General features: G+C 36.5%; 1 protein-coding gene and 1 long non-coding RNA gene across 2 annotated transcripts; both read right to left on the bottom strand.

Annotated features, from left to right (window-relative positions):
• LOC148792214 (putative disease resistance protein RGA3) lies at window positions 1-1,317 on the bottom strand. The gene is made up of 2 exons (XM_088903754.1): window positions 924-1,317; window positions 1-845 (listed from the first exon to the last, which is right to left on the bottom strand). The coding sequence occupies exons 1-2, from the start codon at window positions 1,315-1,317 to the stop codon at window positions 1-3; spliced, it is 1,239 nt and encodes a 412-aa protein (XP_088759880.1).
• A 6,650-nt stretch (window positions 1,318-7,967) lies between these two features.
• Window positions 7,968-14,072, bottom strand: LOC148792213 (uncharacterized). The gene is made up of 2 exons (XR_016085349.1): window positions 8,567-14,072; window positions 7,968-8,470 (listed from the first exon to the last, which is right to left on the bottom strand). It is a non-coding gene; the product is annotated as an uncharacterized LOC148792213 (long non-coding RNA).
• Between the last annotated feature and the right edge of the window lie 330 nt (window positions 14,073-14,402).

The following is a 14,402-nucleotide window of genomic DNA, read 5'->3' as shown; positions in this document are numbered from 1 at the left end:
TCACAAAGCATGGCTTTTCCTGCGCCTTATATTGAAAGAAAGACCTATGCCACAGATCATCAAAATATTATCCACCCGTGTCTTCCATTCTTTCTGCTTTCTTAGATTGAACAAATCCTTCAGCAATCCAAGACTAACTAAATCTTGTTTTTCAAATTCATGATCTTTAGGAAATAGTGAGCAGTATGCAAAGCATTGTTTTAGATGTGGTGGAAGATGATCACAACTTAATCTCAGAACTGGCAAAATCTCACGTTCTTTTATGTCCCACATCTCACTATCTAGGATATATTGCCATTCATCCTCATCTAATATAATACCCTGCAGAAGGCCTCCAATTGTGTTTATTGTCAGTGGTAATCCTTGGCACTTTTTTACAATTTCTCTACCTAGGGATTCTAAGTTAGGATAAAAATCAAGTTTTTGATCAAGAGAAATGCATTTTTTGAACAACAACCACGAGTCTTCAACTGACAGACCTTTCAAATGATAAGTTTCATCTAATTCCATGAGGGTAGAAACTTTACTATTTCGATTGGTTACCAAAATTCTACTTCCCCTTTTTGCTAATTTCAATGCAACTAGCAGATCATTCCAATATTGACGATCTTCACTCCATACATCATCCAACACAATTAAACTTCTCTTCTCTCCTAATTGCATTTTAAGCTTAACTTGTAGTGCATCTAAGGATGTTAAACCACAAGGACTGCTAGTTAATGACTCCACAGTTGATCTGATTAACCTTATAACATTGAACTCAAAGACACAAACCCATGCCTTCACATCAAAATGGTTTTCTACATCTGGATCATTGTAAATGAGTTGAGCAAATTTGGTCTTACCTAAACCCCCCATGCCCACAATGGAAACCACAGAAAAAATCTCCTTATTCTCATCATATTTATTAGATATCTACATGCCTTTTATATGGTTTACATCTTCCTGTCTCCCCAAAACATCAGATTCATCAACTGAGGAACCAGTATGCTGCCTTGTACTAGTTGATGAAATGGATTGTAGTCTCAGTAGCATCTTATGGCCCCTACTCTCAGCTAACCCGTCAAAGTAGTGGCTTTTGAGCTCCTTTTCAATGCTAACTAGTTCCTCATTGATTTCAGTGATGAAAGGGGCAATTTCATGCCGACCCAATATTTGGTTTTCATTTAAGGAGAAGGAGAGAAAGTTGGAGCTTACCTGTCCACTCATTCCAATTCGATATTTTTCTTCATACAGGAACTCATCCAACACATCATCTGCGTAATAAGCCTTATTGCGAACATCTTCAAGGCAAAGTTTCAGAAGCTCATCCTTCATTTGATTTACCTCCAAGACATCAAGAAGTCACTTTATTCACTTGGCCGTATTGAAAAGCTCGCCTAGCTCCTTCTTAACTACCCATCTTGATCCAAAATCATGTAGCGCAGAGGAACCCAATTTCTCAAGGATAGCCTGAATTACTGGGGATACAACTATGTCTACTCCTCTTTCCATATCTTGGGAAAAAAAGAGAAATACAGGACCAAGGTTGTAGAGTTTGTGCCTTTGTGATGATATGGAATGTAATTTAGATGAGTCCCTTAAAATTAGACCATAGAGTTTTTTCCTTTCTTTTCGGACCAAGACAAAGTCATCGCTTACTCTCTTTGTTTTTCTTTGTTTTTTCCATATTATCATCTCTCAAGGAATAGTTTTTGCCATCACAACAGTAGTGGAGCGATTAATTTTCAGACATTTGCTAGATTATATTTTTAAACAGGGATGTTTGACTTAGGAGGGGAGAAAGTTTTATTTTTTGAAAGATTTCTTTTTTTGAAAGAAGAAAGTTTTACTGCATAAGTGCATATACCAATGATTTAGAGAGAGTAATATTATATTTTTTATGATCCCAAGTAAAATGATTTAACCTATTAAACAACCTATTGTTGTTGTTTAAAGTCTGACTATTCTTTTGATGGTTTTGGCTAACATGACAGTCACCCTAATATTCACGTATTATGGTCCAATAGTATTTTCATTGATTGGGCCAATGGTTGCGGTCAAGTTAGGTTTTGTTTGTTTTATAAGTTGATTTTTCTTAGTGTGTCCATCAACTTGAAGATGCCAATCGAGGGCTGACTCGTTGGTGTGTTAGCTGGGTTGCTCCAGCATTGATGCGGAATCAAGTCCGACAATCAATACTTTGGGAAAAAAAGGGTAAAGGGGAAGTTATGGGTGATTAATCAAAAAAACAAAAAAATCTTGCTTAGTTGATAAGGTCTTTACCGACAGGCAACCCACATTTAGTCGCCTCACGAACCCCAAAAAAAAAATAATAATAAATGGCAAGTTCATGTTTGATTCGCTGCTGTGGGCCTCATTTTCTTAATTCTTGCTCATTTTAAGCATGAATGATTAACATTATAGTGTTAGGTTACAAATTTCTTGCCAAGGGCTACATTCTTTCTAGAATGAAAAAATAGTTTCATAGCACAAAAATTGAGTAGCTTGTAGCTTGAAAAATAATCATGCCCCATCTTGCTCATTTCATTTTTTGAGGAAACTCTGCCTGCAACGAGTTGCAGCGACAAATTGGGTAGAAATCACCTCTTCCGAACCATTTCCTTCCTCTTCTCTCTCCTGCAGCTCCAACTCGTTTCAATTAGTAGAAGAAGAAGAAAGAAGAAAATGATAAGAAACGTACCTCTGTCGCAGAAGTATCACGAGTTTCAAATTTTTGCCACATACATCGGGAAGCTCAAAGCTCAAAAAGACTATAAACTTCATGTTCAGCTTATCAAATGTAGACCATTCTGGGCTTTTATGGTCTTTTTGGAATTTTGTCTTCCAATCTAGTGGGCTTTTACTAGCCAAACAAAAAAAAGACTGTTTTTAATCTGCTGAACTTCTAAAAACCCATCAGATCTTTTAAAAAGATTTGCCAACCAGGGCCTTAATAAATTTGATCTGGTCTTTGGAACTATGGGACTCGTGAAAAAAAAAATGGTGGATCTTGAATCCCCCATAGTTCTGAGAGTATGCTGGGCTATTTGAACCCATTATTCAATAAAAGATCTGTTGGAGCAGAAATCGGGTCAATCAAATGTTCCAAATCAAGTTGTATATTAATCTGATCATGCTCCGGTGCTTGTGCAAAATTGCTCCTAATTGGGTCCATTTAAAGGATTTACGAAGCGAAGTACCAAATGCAAGCTTAGCAGATAATCCACTATTTATTTTTAGGTGTAAGAGATAGACAGAATGCATTTAATTAGGTGGAGGCTCAGTCCGTTAAACCTTTAGGCTATGCTTGGTTTGAAGGAAAAGGTGGGAAAAGAAAGGAAAAGACAGAGAAACAAAGGTTTTCCTATTTTTTCCTTCCTTTCCCTATATTTTCCTTCAAACAAAACATAGCCTTATTGTTTGAAAATGGAGCAATATATGAGATATTGGTCCTTAAGCCCAAGGTGTGGATTCTAGGATCCACACTTTTATGTTGGACTTTAGACCCAAAGCGCAGAAACTTCAATCGATCCTAAGCGAGTCCAACCGTAAAACTTACAGAGAAGTACGGACAGCCCCAATACAGATTTCTGAATTCCACTGCAGAGCTATAAACATTCAAAATGCCAAAAACCCCTATTCTATACATCAATACTTGCCTGTGAATTGGCATCAATTCGGAACTGGTACTCACCCCAGCTATACTTTGGGCCTAAAAAATTCTGACCCTGGGCTGAACCGTCATTCTCCCTAAAATTTATGGCTGAAATAGTCAGAGAATCTTTTTTTTTTTCAGAACTTCTACAACCAAGTGAAAATCAAACCATTGAAAAATAATCCGTCTATGCATCAGAAAGGCTCTGTTTACGCAGTGCAAATCTCAACTGGATACAAATTTTAAACCTAGTTCAGATTTGTATATACTTGTTTGTAACCTTAACTTGCACTCTTATTTTTTTTGGTAAAAGAGCTATGTATAGTTGTATACCCATAAACATCGCAAATTTTGTATACTAAAAATTGATGCAAAGTTTGCACCACCTTCTACTTTAATTCTCTTCATATAAAGTGGGGATCAATTCACTTTACTTGTTTTAATACTCCCAAACAAAAACTATTCTCCTACCTTTTCTCTTCAAAATAAAGTAGGGACCACATCATTTTACTTTCCATTTTACTCCTCAGGCTGCATTTGGTTGTGGTGCAAATCCGAACTAAATGCAAATTTTAAACCTATTTGTTTGTAATAATAATAATCTTTACTTTTTGTCTCATTTATATTTACTGGCACTGCAAATTTAGCATCTCAAGAACTGATGCAAAATTTGCAGCACCTTCCTCTTGTCTCCATTCTCTTGCATATACCACACCATTTTATCTCCTATTATACTTTTCAAAACAAATAAGAAAGGTCAAATCTGAAGCAAAAATAAATTGGAATTAACACTCAGCCTTTTTACACTCCCATGCATTTATACAAGTGTAAATGAAATTTGCACTGCAACCACAAAGCCTCATGAATGGATATAACAAAAGTCAAACTTGAAACAAAGTTAAACCAAATTTTACACACAACCCATTTGTACTCCCATGCATTTACACCAATGCAAATTTGTTTTGCAAACAAACTGCGCCTAAGGACAGCCAACGAGTCAGGATTGATCCCAAAATTCAAACTGGAATTTGAATTAGTTAATTCTCTAATCAGATTATGTTGTTAAGACCCCCAGTACTCTCCATTTTGATGTTTTAGGAAACATTTATTGTTTTTTTGAAATAAAACCAACTTTTTTTGCTGATGTGGCAATTTCAAAAATAAATGAAAACAAAAATTCCCATTCTGTAGAGTACCCCAACATCGTGCACAACTTCCACAGATGAATAAGGACTCTTAGTACTAGTGCTATTATTATTATTATTATTATCTTTTATGATCAATACTGGTAAAATCATTATTTAGTACCATATAAAATTATAGCCTTTTACAAACATAAGTTACAATTTCATGCATACCCAAGGTTTAAAGTATCGGCACGTATCAGCCCATATTAACTAATATGTATTATACCAGGAGCCCTTCGATACACCCCTACAAAGGGTGTATCGAGGTTCTGACCGGTTCAAGGGGTGGAGGAGCTTTAAACTGCCCCCCCTGAATCAATTTTGAAAAAAAAAATAAAAGAAAAGTATTGATACTACTGACGTATTGAGCATATTGATATTTAGAACCTTATGCATACCGTTAAAGATAATTTCACATGCTTTACATTTTAATTTCAAGAGTTTGACACACATGGATTTGAGCAGGTCATTTCCTTCATGTTAGCCAGTGGTGCTGGGGCAGGATTCGGCTATACTATTGATGGCAAGAGGACCTTGAATCTATTGACAAGTTCTTTAAAATAGCAAATGTCTCTACTAGGCTTCTTTTGCATGGGATTATGGTCTGTGCTCTCATCTCTTGCCCTCCCAAGGAAACGATAATTTTAGTTCTTTGGTGTAGCAAATTGCATCTATCGTTCTCATCAAGGAAAGAAGGGTTTCCACTGCAGTTCTTCTCTTATTAAGCTAAGGGTTCATTCTCAACTATTATAATTCGTAATTCTTATTAATGTATTCATCTTGTGATGCATTAGCTGAAAATGGAAAAATGCTACGTGAGAAATAAACAAGGCTCAAAATATCGATATATATGGTGTGTATTGACTGATATGTATTGGTTTTCAGGGTGAGTGATGATGAATTAAATAAACATTATTACATGATTTCATTTATTTGAAACTGTAACCAGTGATGGGGCAGTTCTCTTGTAAAATAACCGAAAATATAAAATATAAGAGTTTTGTTCGAGAAAAACTCTCCAGACTCAAAGATTATCAATATTTTGAACCATAGAAATAAGTAGCACAAATAATTTTTTCCTCAATAAGTGTTCGACTATGATGTCGGAAAGACATGAAGCCGGAAAGCCTTATAACCAATCAACCACTATCAGAAGTGGTAACCAATCAGGTGGCTTTTCATCAAAATTCATCTAGGAGAGGGGCACTGGTTGGTCAAAGCCTTTTGAGTATCATGTTTTTTCAGCATTAAAAATGTTTCCTCTAAAGATACAATGTTTGGAAATTTAAAGACTTTTTTTTTCTGTTTTAAATTCCATCAAGTTGAGTGGATTGCTTAGTAGGGTGACACAGCTCATGCTCAAGACTTCTTTTTCTATCAAAATAAAGTGGTTAGACATTGCTCTTTAGGCTCAGATTGGAAGGAGTATAAATACAAATATGTAGAGTGTAAAACCTTGTATTTTGTATTATTTTATATACATTTGTACTGTGAGTATTTATATTTATACTCTTTCGAAACTGAGCCTTAGGAGTACAAATACAAATATGTTGAACGAAAAACCTTGTATTTTATATTATTTTGTATGTATTTTTACTGTGGGATCAGAGAGTAGATCAGACTAGTTGAGCTAATTATATTCATGAATTGCTTCAAATCCACAAGGGAGATGTGTAAAGATTTTCCTTTTTCCATTGGTGGGCAAAAACATTTTAAGGGAGAGAAGTTCTATATAAATTACAAAGCATTGGAGCTCCATATATAACAAACTTCCCATGCAAAATGAACTATATCTATACAAAGGCCTTAAAATTAAAGATCGAAAAGGAAAAAAAAATACGGTTTAGGAGTTTGACATAATTAGTGAGATCCACCAAAACAGAGCAATTATGAGCTTTATGTCTAAAAGATTGGGTTGGCCTGGTATCAAGCCCGTCCTTCATTGGGCTTATGTTCAAAAGTAAAACTCAATTCCAAGTATAAAGTCTGCACATATGGGCTGGATCAGGTCTGGAAGAAATATGGCTTCCTAGGCCCAGAATTTCTTGGTCGGTTTATGAGGACCTGGGCTAAAACGATCAGGCCTAATATGAGAGAACTTGTAATTTGGATTGAAAAAAAGAAGGAACTACTATTTGAAGGAGAAGCCCTATTATCCTGGGTTTGGCCTAAAAAGATCTTACCTTTTGATGGGGAATTGGATTCCGTTGATGGCCAATCTGTTGGTTAAAATGACCTCCCAGATTTGGATGGCCCGTGTCCTGATTTAACGTGGAAGTTTGTTCAATCACAATTTATGAGGTCAATCGACTCATACACACACAAAGAAGAGAAAAAAAAAAAAAGAACCAATGAATGAATGAATGAATCAGAACTTGGAATCCAATAAAACCTATCCCATCTGATCCAATTATGTTGCTAACTTGGTCCAACTCAGCTTATTTTTTTCTCTACCCTTTGCTTCCCAACCCCATCAAAATTTTTTGGTCTTTTGTGATTTTCTGAAGAAAAAATTGGGATCCTTTAAACTCACCCACACAACCAATGCGGTTTCCTTTAAACTCGCCCACAATCAATTTCTCATTGAACATGTGCATCTTTTAAACCAGTCTGTGCATCACACCAATCTCTCCTAGTATTTAGTATTTACAATAAATCTGTTAAATTTTTATTTTAATTATTCCAGAAGTATGATTTAACAATCCCCCATGTGGCAATTTCATTTTCTTGATATCCATTAAGTTGAGCAGGTAATTTCCTACTTGTTGGCTTCTGGCGTTGCGGCAGCTTTGGACGTTACCATTGATCTCAAGAACAGGGGTGATGTTTATAAGCTGTTGAAGAACACTGCCTCATAGATCTTTCATGAGAAATATCAGACCTAAACAAGTTCTTCAACATGGGAAATGTTGAAGTCTTGTCATCCTTAGCCCTCTCTAAAAACAGATAATCTGAAGTACAATAAAAATATTTAGTTGAAGAATTTCACAAGGATTGTTTTGGGTATGTATGTATGTTATGGGAGGATGCCAACTGACCATCTAGACTACATGGTTGTCACTAGTGTAAGCTTTCCTTTATGCAAACGAAATGTCTCTATCAATAAATCTGTTATATAGTTTACTCCTAAACAACAAACAATGGACAGATAACCGCAAGCAAAGCATACCTTAAACTCTGTATTGTATCACCTCCTTTGGGTTTGCTTTGTTTTCAAAGATTCATCCATTTCTTTCTGCTCAGATGCAACAGAAAATGACCAGTGGTATTATTCCCCATACACCTGACCTTTCTCAGTTAAGACCAGTCAGCTGCCATTCCTTAGACATTTACAGAATTTGGGAAACAACAATGTTGGTTGGCTAAAACAGGGGACAACTTATCCAATACATAAGAACCACATTGGTTGGCTTTTCTCCATAGATCATAGCAAACCAACCACATTTAGGGTCATGTAAGAATTTCCAGTCCCAACATCCAAAGCTGCAAGCCCAACTGAGCAGAAAGATCAAGTTGGATAATTGATCTGTATGGATTAATATTTAGTAGGAAATTTTTGTCAAACAAATACTCCTCATCTATCCATAGATATCTCCTCTGTACTTGTACCACATGGTTGCCTTGACAAATTTAGTTTCTTCCACTCCTGAAAGTTGAGCCAAAATAACTTGATCAAATATGATGAACAACGGTTAATAAAACTTTTTTGAGATTCAAAAGGATAGCATGGAAAGCCAATTACATGGAACATGAGGGTATGCCTCCATTCTTGACCAGAGACGTGCTAATCTGTCGAAGAGAGTAGATCCAGGTATGCTGTTCATGTTCATCCAATAATCCTCCTTGATGAGAAACCGAACAAATATAGAACTCCCTCTTGTAAAATTGGAAGTTTGGTTTGAATATGTGCATTTAATTGCCCACATTAAGAGTTGAACTCTCTACAAGTGAACATTAAAAAGTGTATTTGTGAGTCATGCCATGTGGTGTTTGGGAGTGTTTATTGTTTAAATAAATGCTTATTAAATAAGCATTTTATGAGTGTTTGATGAAAAAGTGCTTCTTTCATAGGGGATTTTTTAGGGCCAAGATGGGCAGAAAAGCGCATATTAAAAAGCTCAAAATTTGGGCTTCTTCAAAATGGGCTTATTGAAAAAACACTTATTGGGGATTTTTTACCAAAATGCCCATAATTGCTTTTTCAGGTGCTTTTGGAATGTTTTAAGCGATTTTCCCAATAAGCACTCCCAAAAGAGGCTAAAAACACAGCACATAATACAGCACATGTGGCAACCCAAGATACTCAGGTTGCCGGTACTACTCGGGACCACCTTTCTAATTCTGACCCCAAGGAAAATATAATGAATTCCTTCAGAGACCACCTTCATTTCTCAAAGGAAATACACCCCTGATCTATTACAAGACACAGGCAAATTAGGTGCAAGGCCAACAGATACTCCCATGGATGTTGATCACAAGTTGGGTGACTGTGATGGTGAACCTCTAAAAGATGTGAAACAGTTCCAAAGGTTAGTGGGAAAGCTGATTTATTTGTCCATAACCCGTCTAGACATTGCCTATTCAGTTGGGGTTCTAAGCCAATTCATGCACTCTCCTAAGAAACCACACATGGAGGCAGCAGAGAGAGTTAGATACTTAAAAAATTATCCCAGAATAGGTCTACTATTCAGTAAACATAATCACCTAAAGGTGGAAGTCTTTACAGATGTTGATTGGGCATGTGCTGTGGATGATAGAAAGTCCACGAGTGGGTATTGCACATTTGTGGGAGGAAATCTAGTGACCTGGAAAAGCAAGAAACAAAGTGTGGTAGAAAGGTCAAGTGCTGAAGCTGAATATAGAACTATGGCACATGGAGTGGCTGAAGTCCTTTGGCTAAAAAATCTTCTAGGGGAGCTTGGGGTTGTTCATAATCCTATGTCTCTTTACTGTGACAACAAGGCAGCCATAAACATCGCCAGCAACCCTGTCCTACATGAGAGAACCAAGCACATTGAGGTGGACAAACACTTCATAAGGGAAAAATTGGAAAAAAGGGAAATTTGCATCCCTTATGTCAACTCCAAGGAACATCTCGCTAATGTCCTCACAGAAGGGCTTTCATACTCGTGGCACAATGAGTTATGTGACAAGCTGGGCATGATAGACATATTCAGCCCAACTTGAGGGGGAGTGTTGTGAGGATTATTTAATTGTTATTTTATAGTTGCTGTTAGTGGGTTGTCATCTTAAGATGTTGTCAGTCAGTTAGTTTCTTTCTTTCTTATTAGTTTGTTTCTAGGGAGTGCCACCAAAGGCATACTTGTAATCTCCCATTCCTTTTATATTAAGTTAATATAAATAACTAAATTGGCGGCAGCCAGAAGGAGTTGGTTTTTTTGTCTCTCAATCATATCTTCCTCTTCTTCTCTTTCTCTCTCTCGTCTCTCTCTCTCCATAAATGATTACAGCTCTCATTTTGAATGTAAACATGTCTTGAAATCTGTGTTTGCTGTCATTTTCAAGACATAAATGCACTCTTACCAAACATTAGCAAAACTGAACTGGCATTTGCACTCTTCCAAAACGGAACCTTAATCATTTTTTCTTTCTTTCCTGATAATTGATAAAGTAACTTATAAAGCCATATAGCAAAGAGAGGGATGAAGTCTCACTAGAAACAAGATTTTATAAGGTTAATGAGTTAGAACCATGTACACAATATACAAGCATGTATGTTACACCTCAAAAAGGTATGTGTAGAGTCTATTTTCATATATTACAAAAAGAGCCAGCCTATTGTTGCTGCTCCACAGCTCCAAATAGAGTTAAAATTGTATGAATTCTTTAGTCTAAAGGGTATCCACCCCTAATGGAAGTATGCCTACTAACTCACTCTCAGGTTAGAGAGTTAAACAATATAGTTAGTAAACCTAGGAATCCAGTCAAAAACAACTAATGGCCAAGTGTCATGCTTCACCAATCAGATGTCTTAAAAATGCCAAGATCTTCTCCTTTCTCCTCTTAACCAACTAATGTTTTTACTTTGAATACCCTACTACAAGCAGGTTCCTGTATTCTGATGTCTGCGCCAGTCTGAGACCTTGAAGCAGAGCTCGAAGTTCTTCCAGTTTAGAATTCCCGAACCTATCAGATCCCTTTTTTTATTTCTTCAGAAGGGCTACAAACCAGGGGTAGCCCATCCCCCAACCCACTGGTTGGCACCTTACAATAAAATGCTCCCCCGGCACCTGAATCACCTGGACTCCACATGCATCATCCATCAAAATATAATTATACTCTATTAATGGAGGAGATAACCATTTCAAAAACTACTTCTATGTACTTTGTTGACCTTCAAAGGTTAAGTCTAACGGATAAAGCAAAAAGGACAAAAAGTGTCCCTCACTGTTCATTACACTTTCAAAACATGACCCTACCCTTGCAAGCACAAGGAAAACAACCACGGAAGCCTTTAATTCCAAGTTCTGTTTTGGGTTACTGGGACAGAGATCTCTTCCAGTGAAGCAGGTAAGAGTGGGGCTTGGGCTTCAGGTTTTAAGTTGAAGCAAATGAAATGCAATCTGATTTTAACCGGTTCCTACGATTTCAAGTGGTATCATGCTTGGTAGAGCTGTTCAGAAACTTTTTCGGTGCCAGACAAGAGATGATGTCTTCAGATATAGAGGGTGTTTGGTTCCGTAGGCATTTATTTAATAAACACTGTCATTTAGGTGCCACTTCAGCAGTTTCTCTCTCATGTTCTTTCATACAGATCGAAAATAACAAAAGTGGACTTCGGTTTTTATGCACGCTTACCATTTGGGGAAGTTGTTTTTTAAAGCTTCCACAAACGGTTAGACATTTTTTCACTATTACGCTGATGTGGTGCCTAGTGGCGCCTAATTGTTATAAACAGTTATAATTATTACCTTTCTCAGTTTTACCAACAAATAAAGTATAAACGCTAAATGATAAAACATAAACGAAACCAAATATATACTTAAATCTGCAATGCTTTTTTTTCTTTTTCTTAATCATCATAGAACAAATAGATTCTTGATATTCTCGGTGGGTATCTCCCTGTTGGCCTCAATCTACGACAGGACAGAGGGTAAGTTTCCTTTTCTTTACAGCTTTCTCTCTATGATTGTGATACTTTGAAAAGCAGAAGCACTTGTGTGCAATGAACCAAGAATAGTGGTAGAGGGAGAGAAAAGAGAGAGAGAGATGAGGACTGCAGTGAGATCTCTTACTTTGGTGTTTGAACATAGATTGGGGGTGGTCGCAAGTTTTAGGTTGCAAAGGCTTATTTTGGTTGAGAAATTTGAAGAACATAAATAGTGTTTTTAAAGTAGACGGGTAAACTTGGGATTACAAAAATATTTAATGATAACTATAAACAGCCCTAAATGTTTCCTAACCAAGGGTCTATTTGTGTGATGTGGGGCCATCCTAAAAGGTATATATAAGTAGTTTTTAAAATTACAGTAGTATCCTCAAATCTCAGGGTTATATATAACTACTAAACCCTAAAGTAATGTTTAGGAATACGAGCCTTACATTGATCTGATTTCCAGTTCACAACTTTATTTCAGATTCTCAACTATTTCCTTTGAATGCTATTGATTATTCTTAGCTACAAAAACTTTGTTGCTTGAGTATAGGCCAGTCCACGAGAGCTCAAATCCCAAAATGAGGTCTCTGAATTCAATATTTTATGTTTTGTTTATAGGCTTAAACTATGAACTTGAGATGCACAATCAGACTCATAAAGCTTAAATATGAACCCTTTTTCTTCTGAAAGATGAGACTTGAAAAATTCCTAATCTTGCCAAATACGGAGGCAACTCAAATGTGAAAAGGTTGCAAAGATTGAAAACTCAGTTAGGAGCAAATAGTTTGGATCAGAAACCTAACTTACCAAACTCAGTGGACAAATACAATTGCATGGAGTTAAGAAACACTAAAACTCAAGAATTTAATTTGAATATGAAGTTTATGAAGATAAGTCCTGAAATTATTTCAATCATGTAGTTTCAAAACAAAAAGAAAAGAAAAAACTCAGGGATTCTTAACATATTGGAGTCCATTTTCTTCCTGGAGCAATGCCAAGGTAGCCAAGCCTCAATTTGATGTGCAAGAAACTGTTCAACTTCAGGCCCAAAACAAATCAAACCAACCATAATTTGTAAAAATAACATTTGATCTTGAAATTTTTCTAATAGGGGACACATTACCAGAAAAGGAAAACAAAGAAATTAAAAACCTGAGGAACAAGGGAAGAAGGAAAATACTTACCTCTGCTATTTCTTCCACTTGCCATACTTCAAGCTCTGTTTGCCACTCACTGCAGCAGTCAGTAAACATAGATAAATATTAAAATTGAAAAAGAGAAAAGGTAGAAAGATCGAACCTGCTGATTTTGCATATCGGTGATTAATCAAAGTTCTAGAAACCTCCCAACTGATAAAAGTTACTGGAGTTGTAGGTTTGTGCTCCCAGCTACGTAATCTCTGATGCCATCAATCTACCTTGTCAATCCATTTAAACAGGCTCCATTGTAACAATTCTTCTATTTCCCCTCATATAAATATGTGGATGCGTGATATTTTGTGCCGATCTTCCCCACCATAGTTCAAAAGAACATCTGCTAAGATAGCTTGTGGACATCCCCTCCTCGCCTCCTCGAGCAAAGACATGATACTACAACATCTGATAACATTCAATTCTTTCAGAAATAATAAGTTCTGCAGACCCTTTGGTAGGGACTTCAGGTAACTAATATCCTGTAGTTCAAGATACTTTAAGCAAGGGAGGTAGCAACTTCTCCTCTTCTAGGAAGAATGCCAATTGAGCACAATTTGAAAGAGAGATATACTCCAAGAAAGAATGCTTACTAATTCCTTTCTAGAGTGACCTTAGATTATAGCAATCAGCAATGATTAAATGTTTAAGAATAGGTGGCATAACTCCGACTTCTTCATCAAATGATTTAAGCTGGACACAATTGATGATTTCTAGTATCTCGAGAGAGGTGAGGCTGTGCAGTCCACTTGGAAAAGGATGTCAGACCAGGACAATGGATGATTTTTAAACACTTGAGAGAGGAAAGGGGTTGTAGCACTGCCTGGGGCAAGGTTATGGAATCTTCATAAGTTGATATTTCCAAAGAGGAAAGAAAAGGGTATTGATGACGCATGGAACTTAATAAGCTCTCATTACAGTTATTAAGTACTAGGTCCCGAAGTGCTGGAAGCTTAGGGAGATTAGGCAAAACATCACAGGAATCTAGTTTTAATTTTTCCTATGTAGGAAGGAAAGGAGGTAGGTGTCTCAATTTGGGACAATTTTTAATGCTAAGCTGTTCAAGGCAAGGGAACTCACCTTCCTCAGCTCCATACCATTCCTCCACAGATTTCATGTGTTTGAATTTTAAGACTTTTAACTTTTGACACCTCTTCCATTTATCTGAAGGAACTTCGAAGAAACGTAGCTTTCCAAAAGGTGGAAGGTGTTAGATAGTGTATGCCCTTACCTCCAATCAAAATGATGTACATTATGACATTTAATGTAAA

The sequence above is a fragment of the Nelumbo nucifera genome, chromosome 4 (genome assembly GCF_055504915.1).
Source record: "Nelumbo nucifera cultivar China Antique chromosome 4, China Antique-T2T, whole genome shotgun sequence".
Lineage (NCBI taxonomy): Eukaryota > Viridiplantae > Streptophyta > Magnoliopsida > Proteales > Nelumbonaceae > Nelumbo > Nelumbo nucifera.
This window is presented reverse-complemented; position numbering and strand designations above follow the sequence as displayed.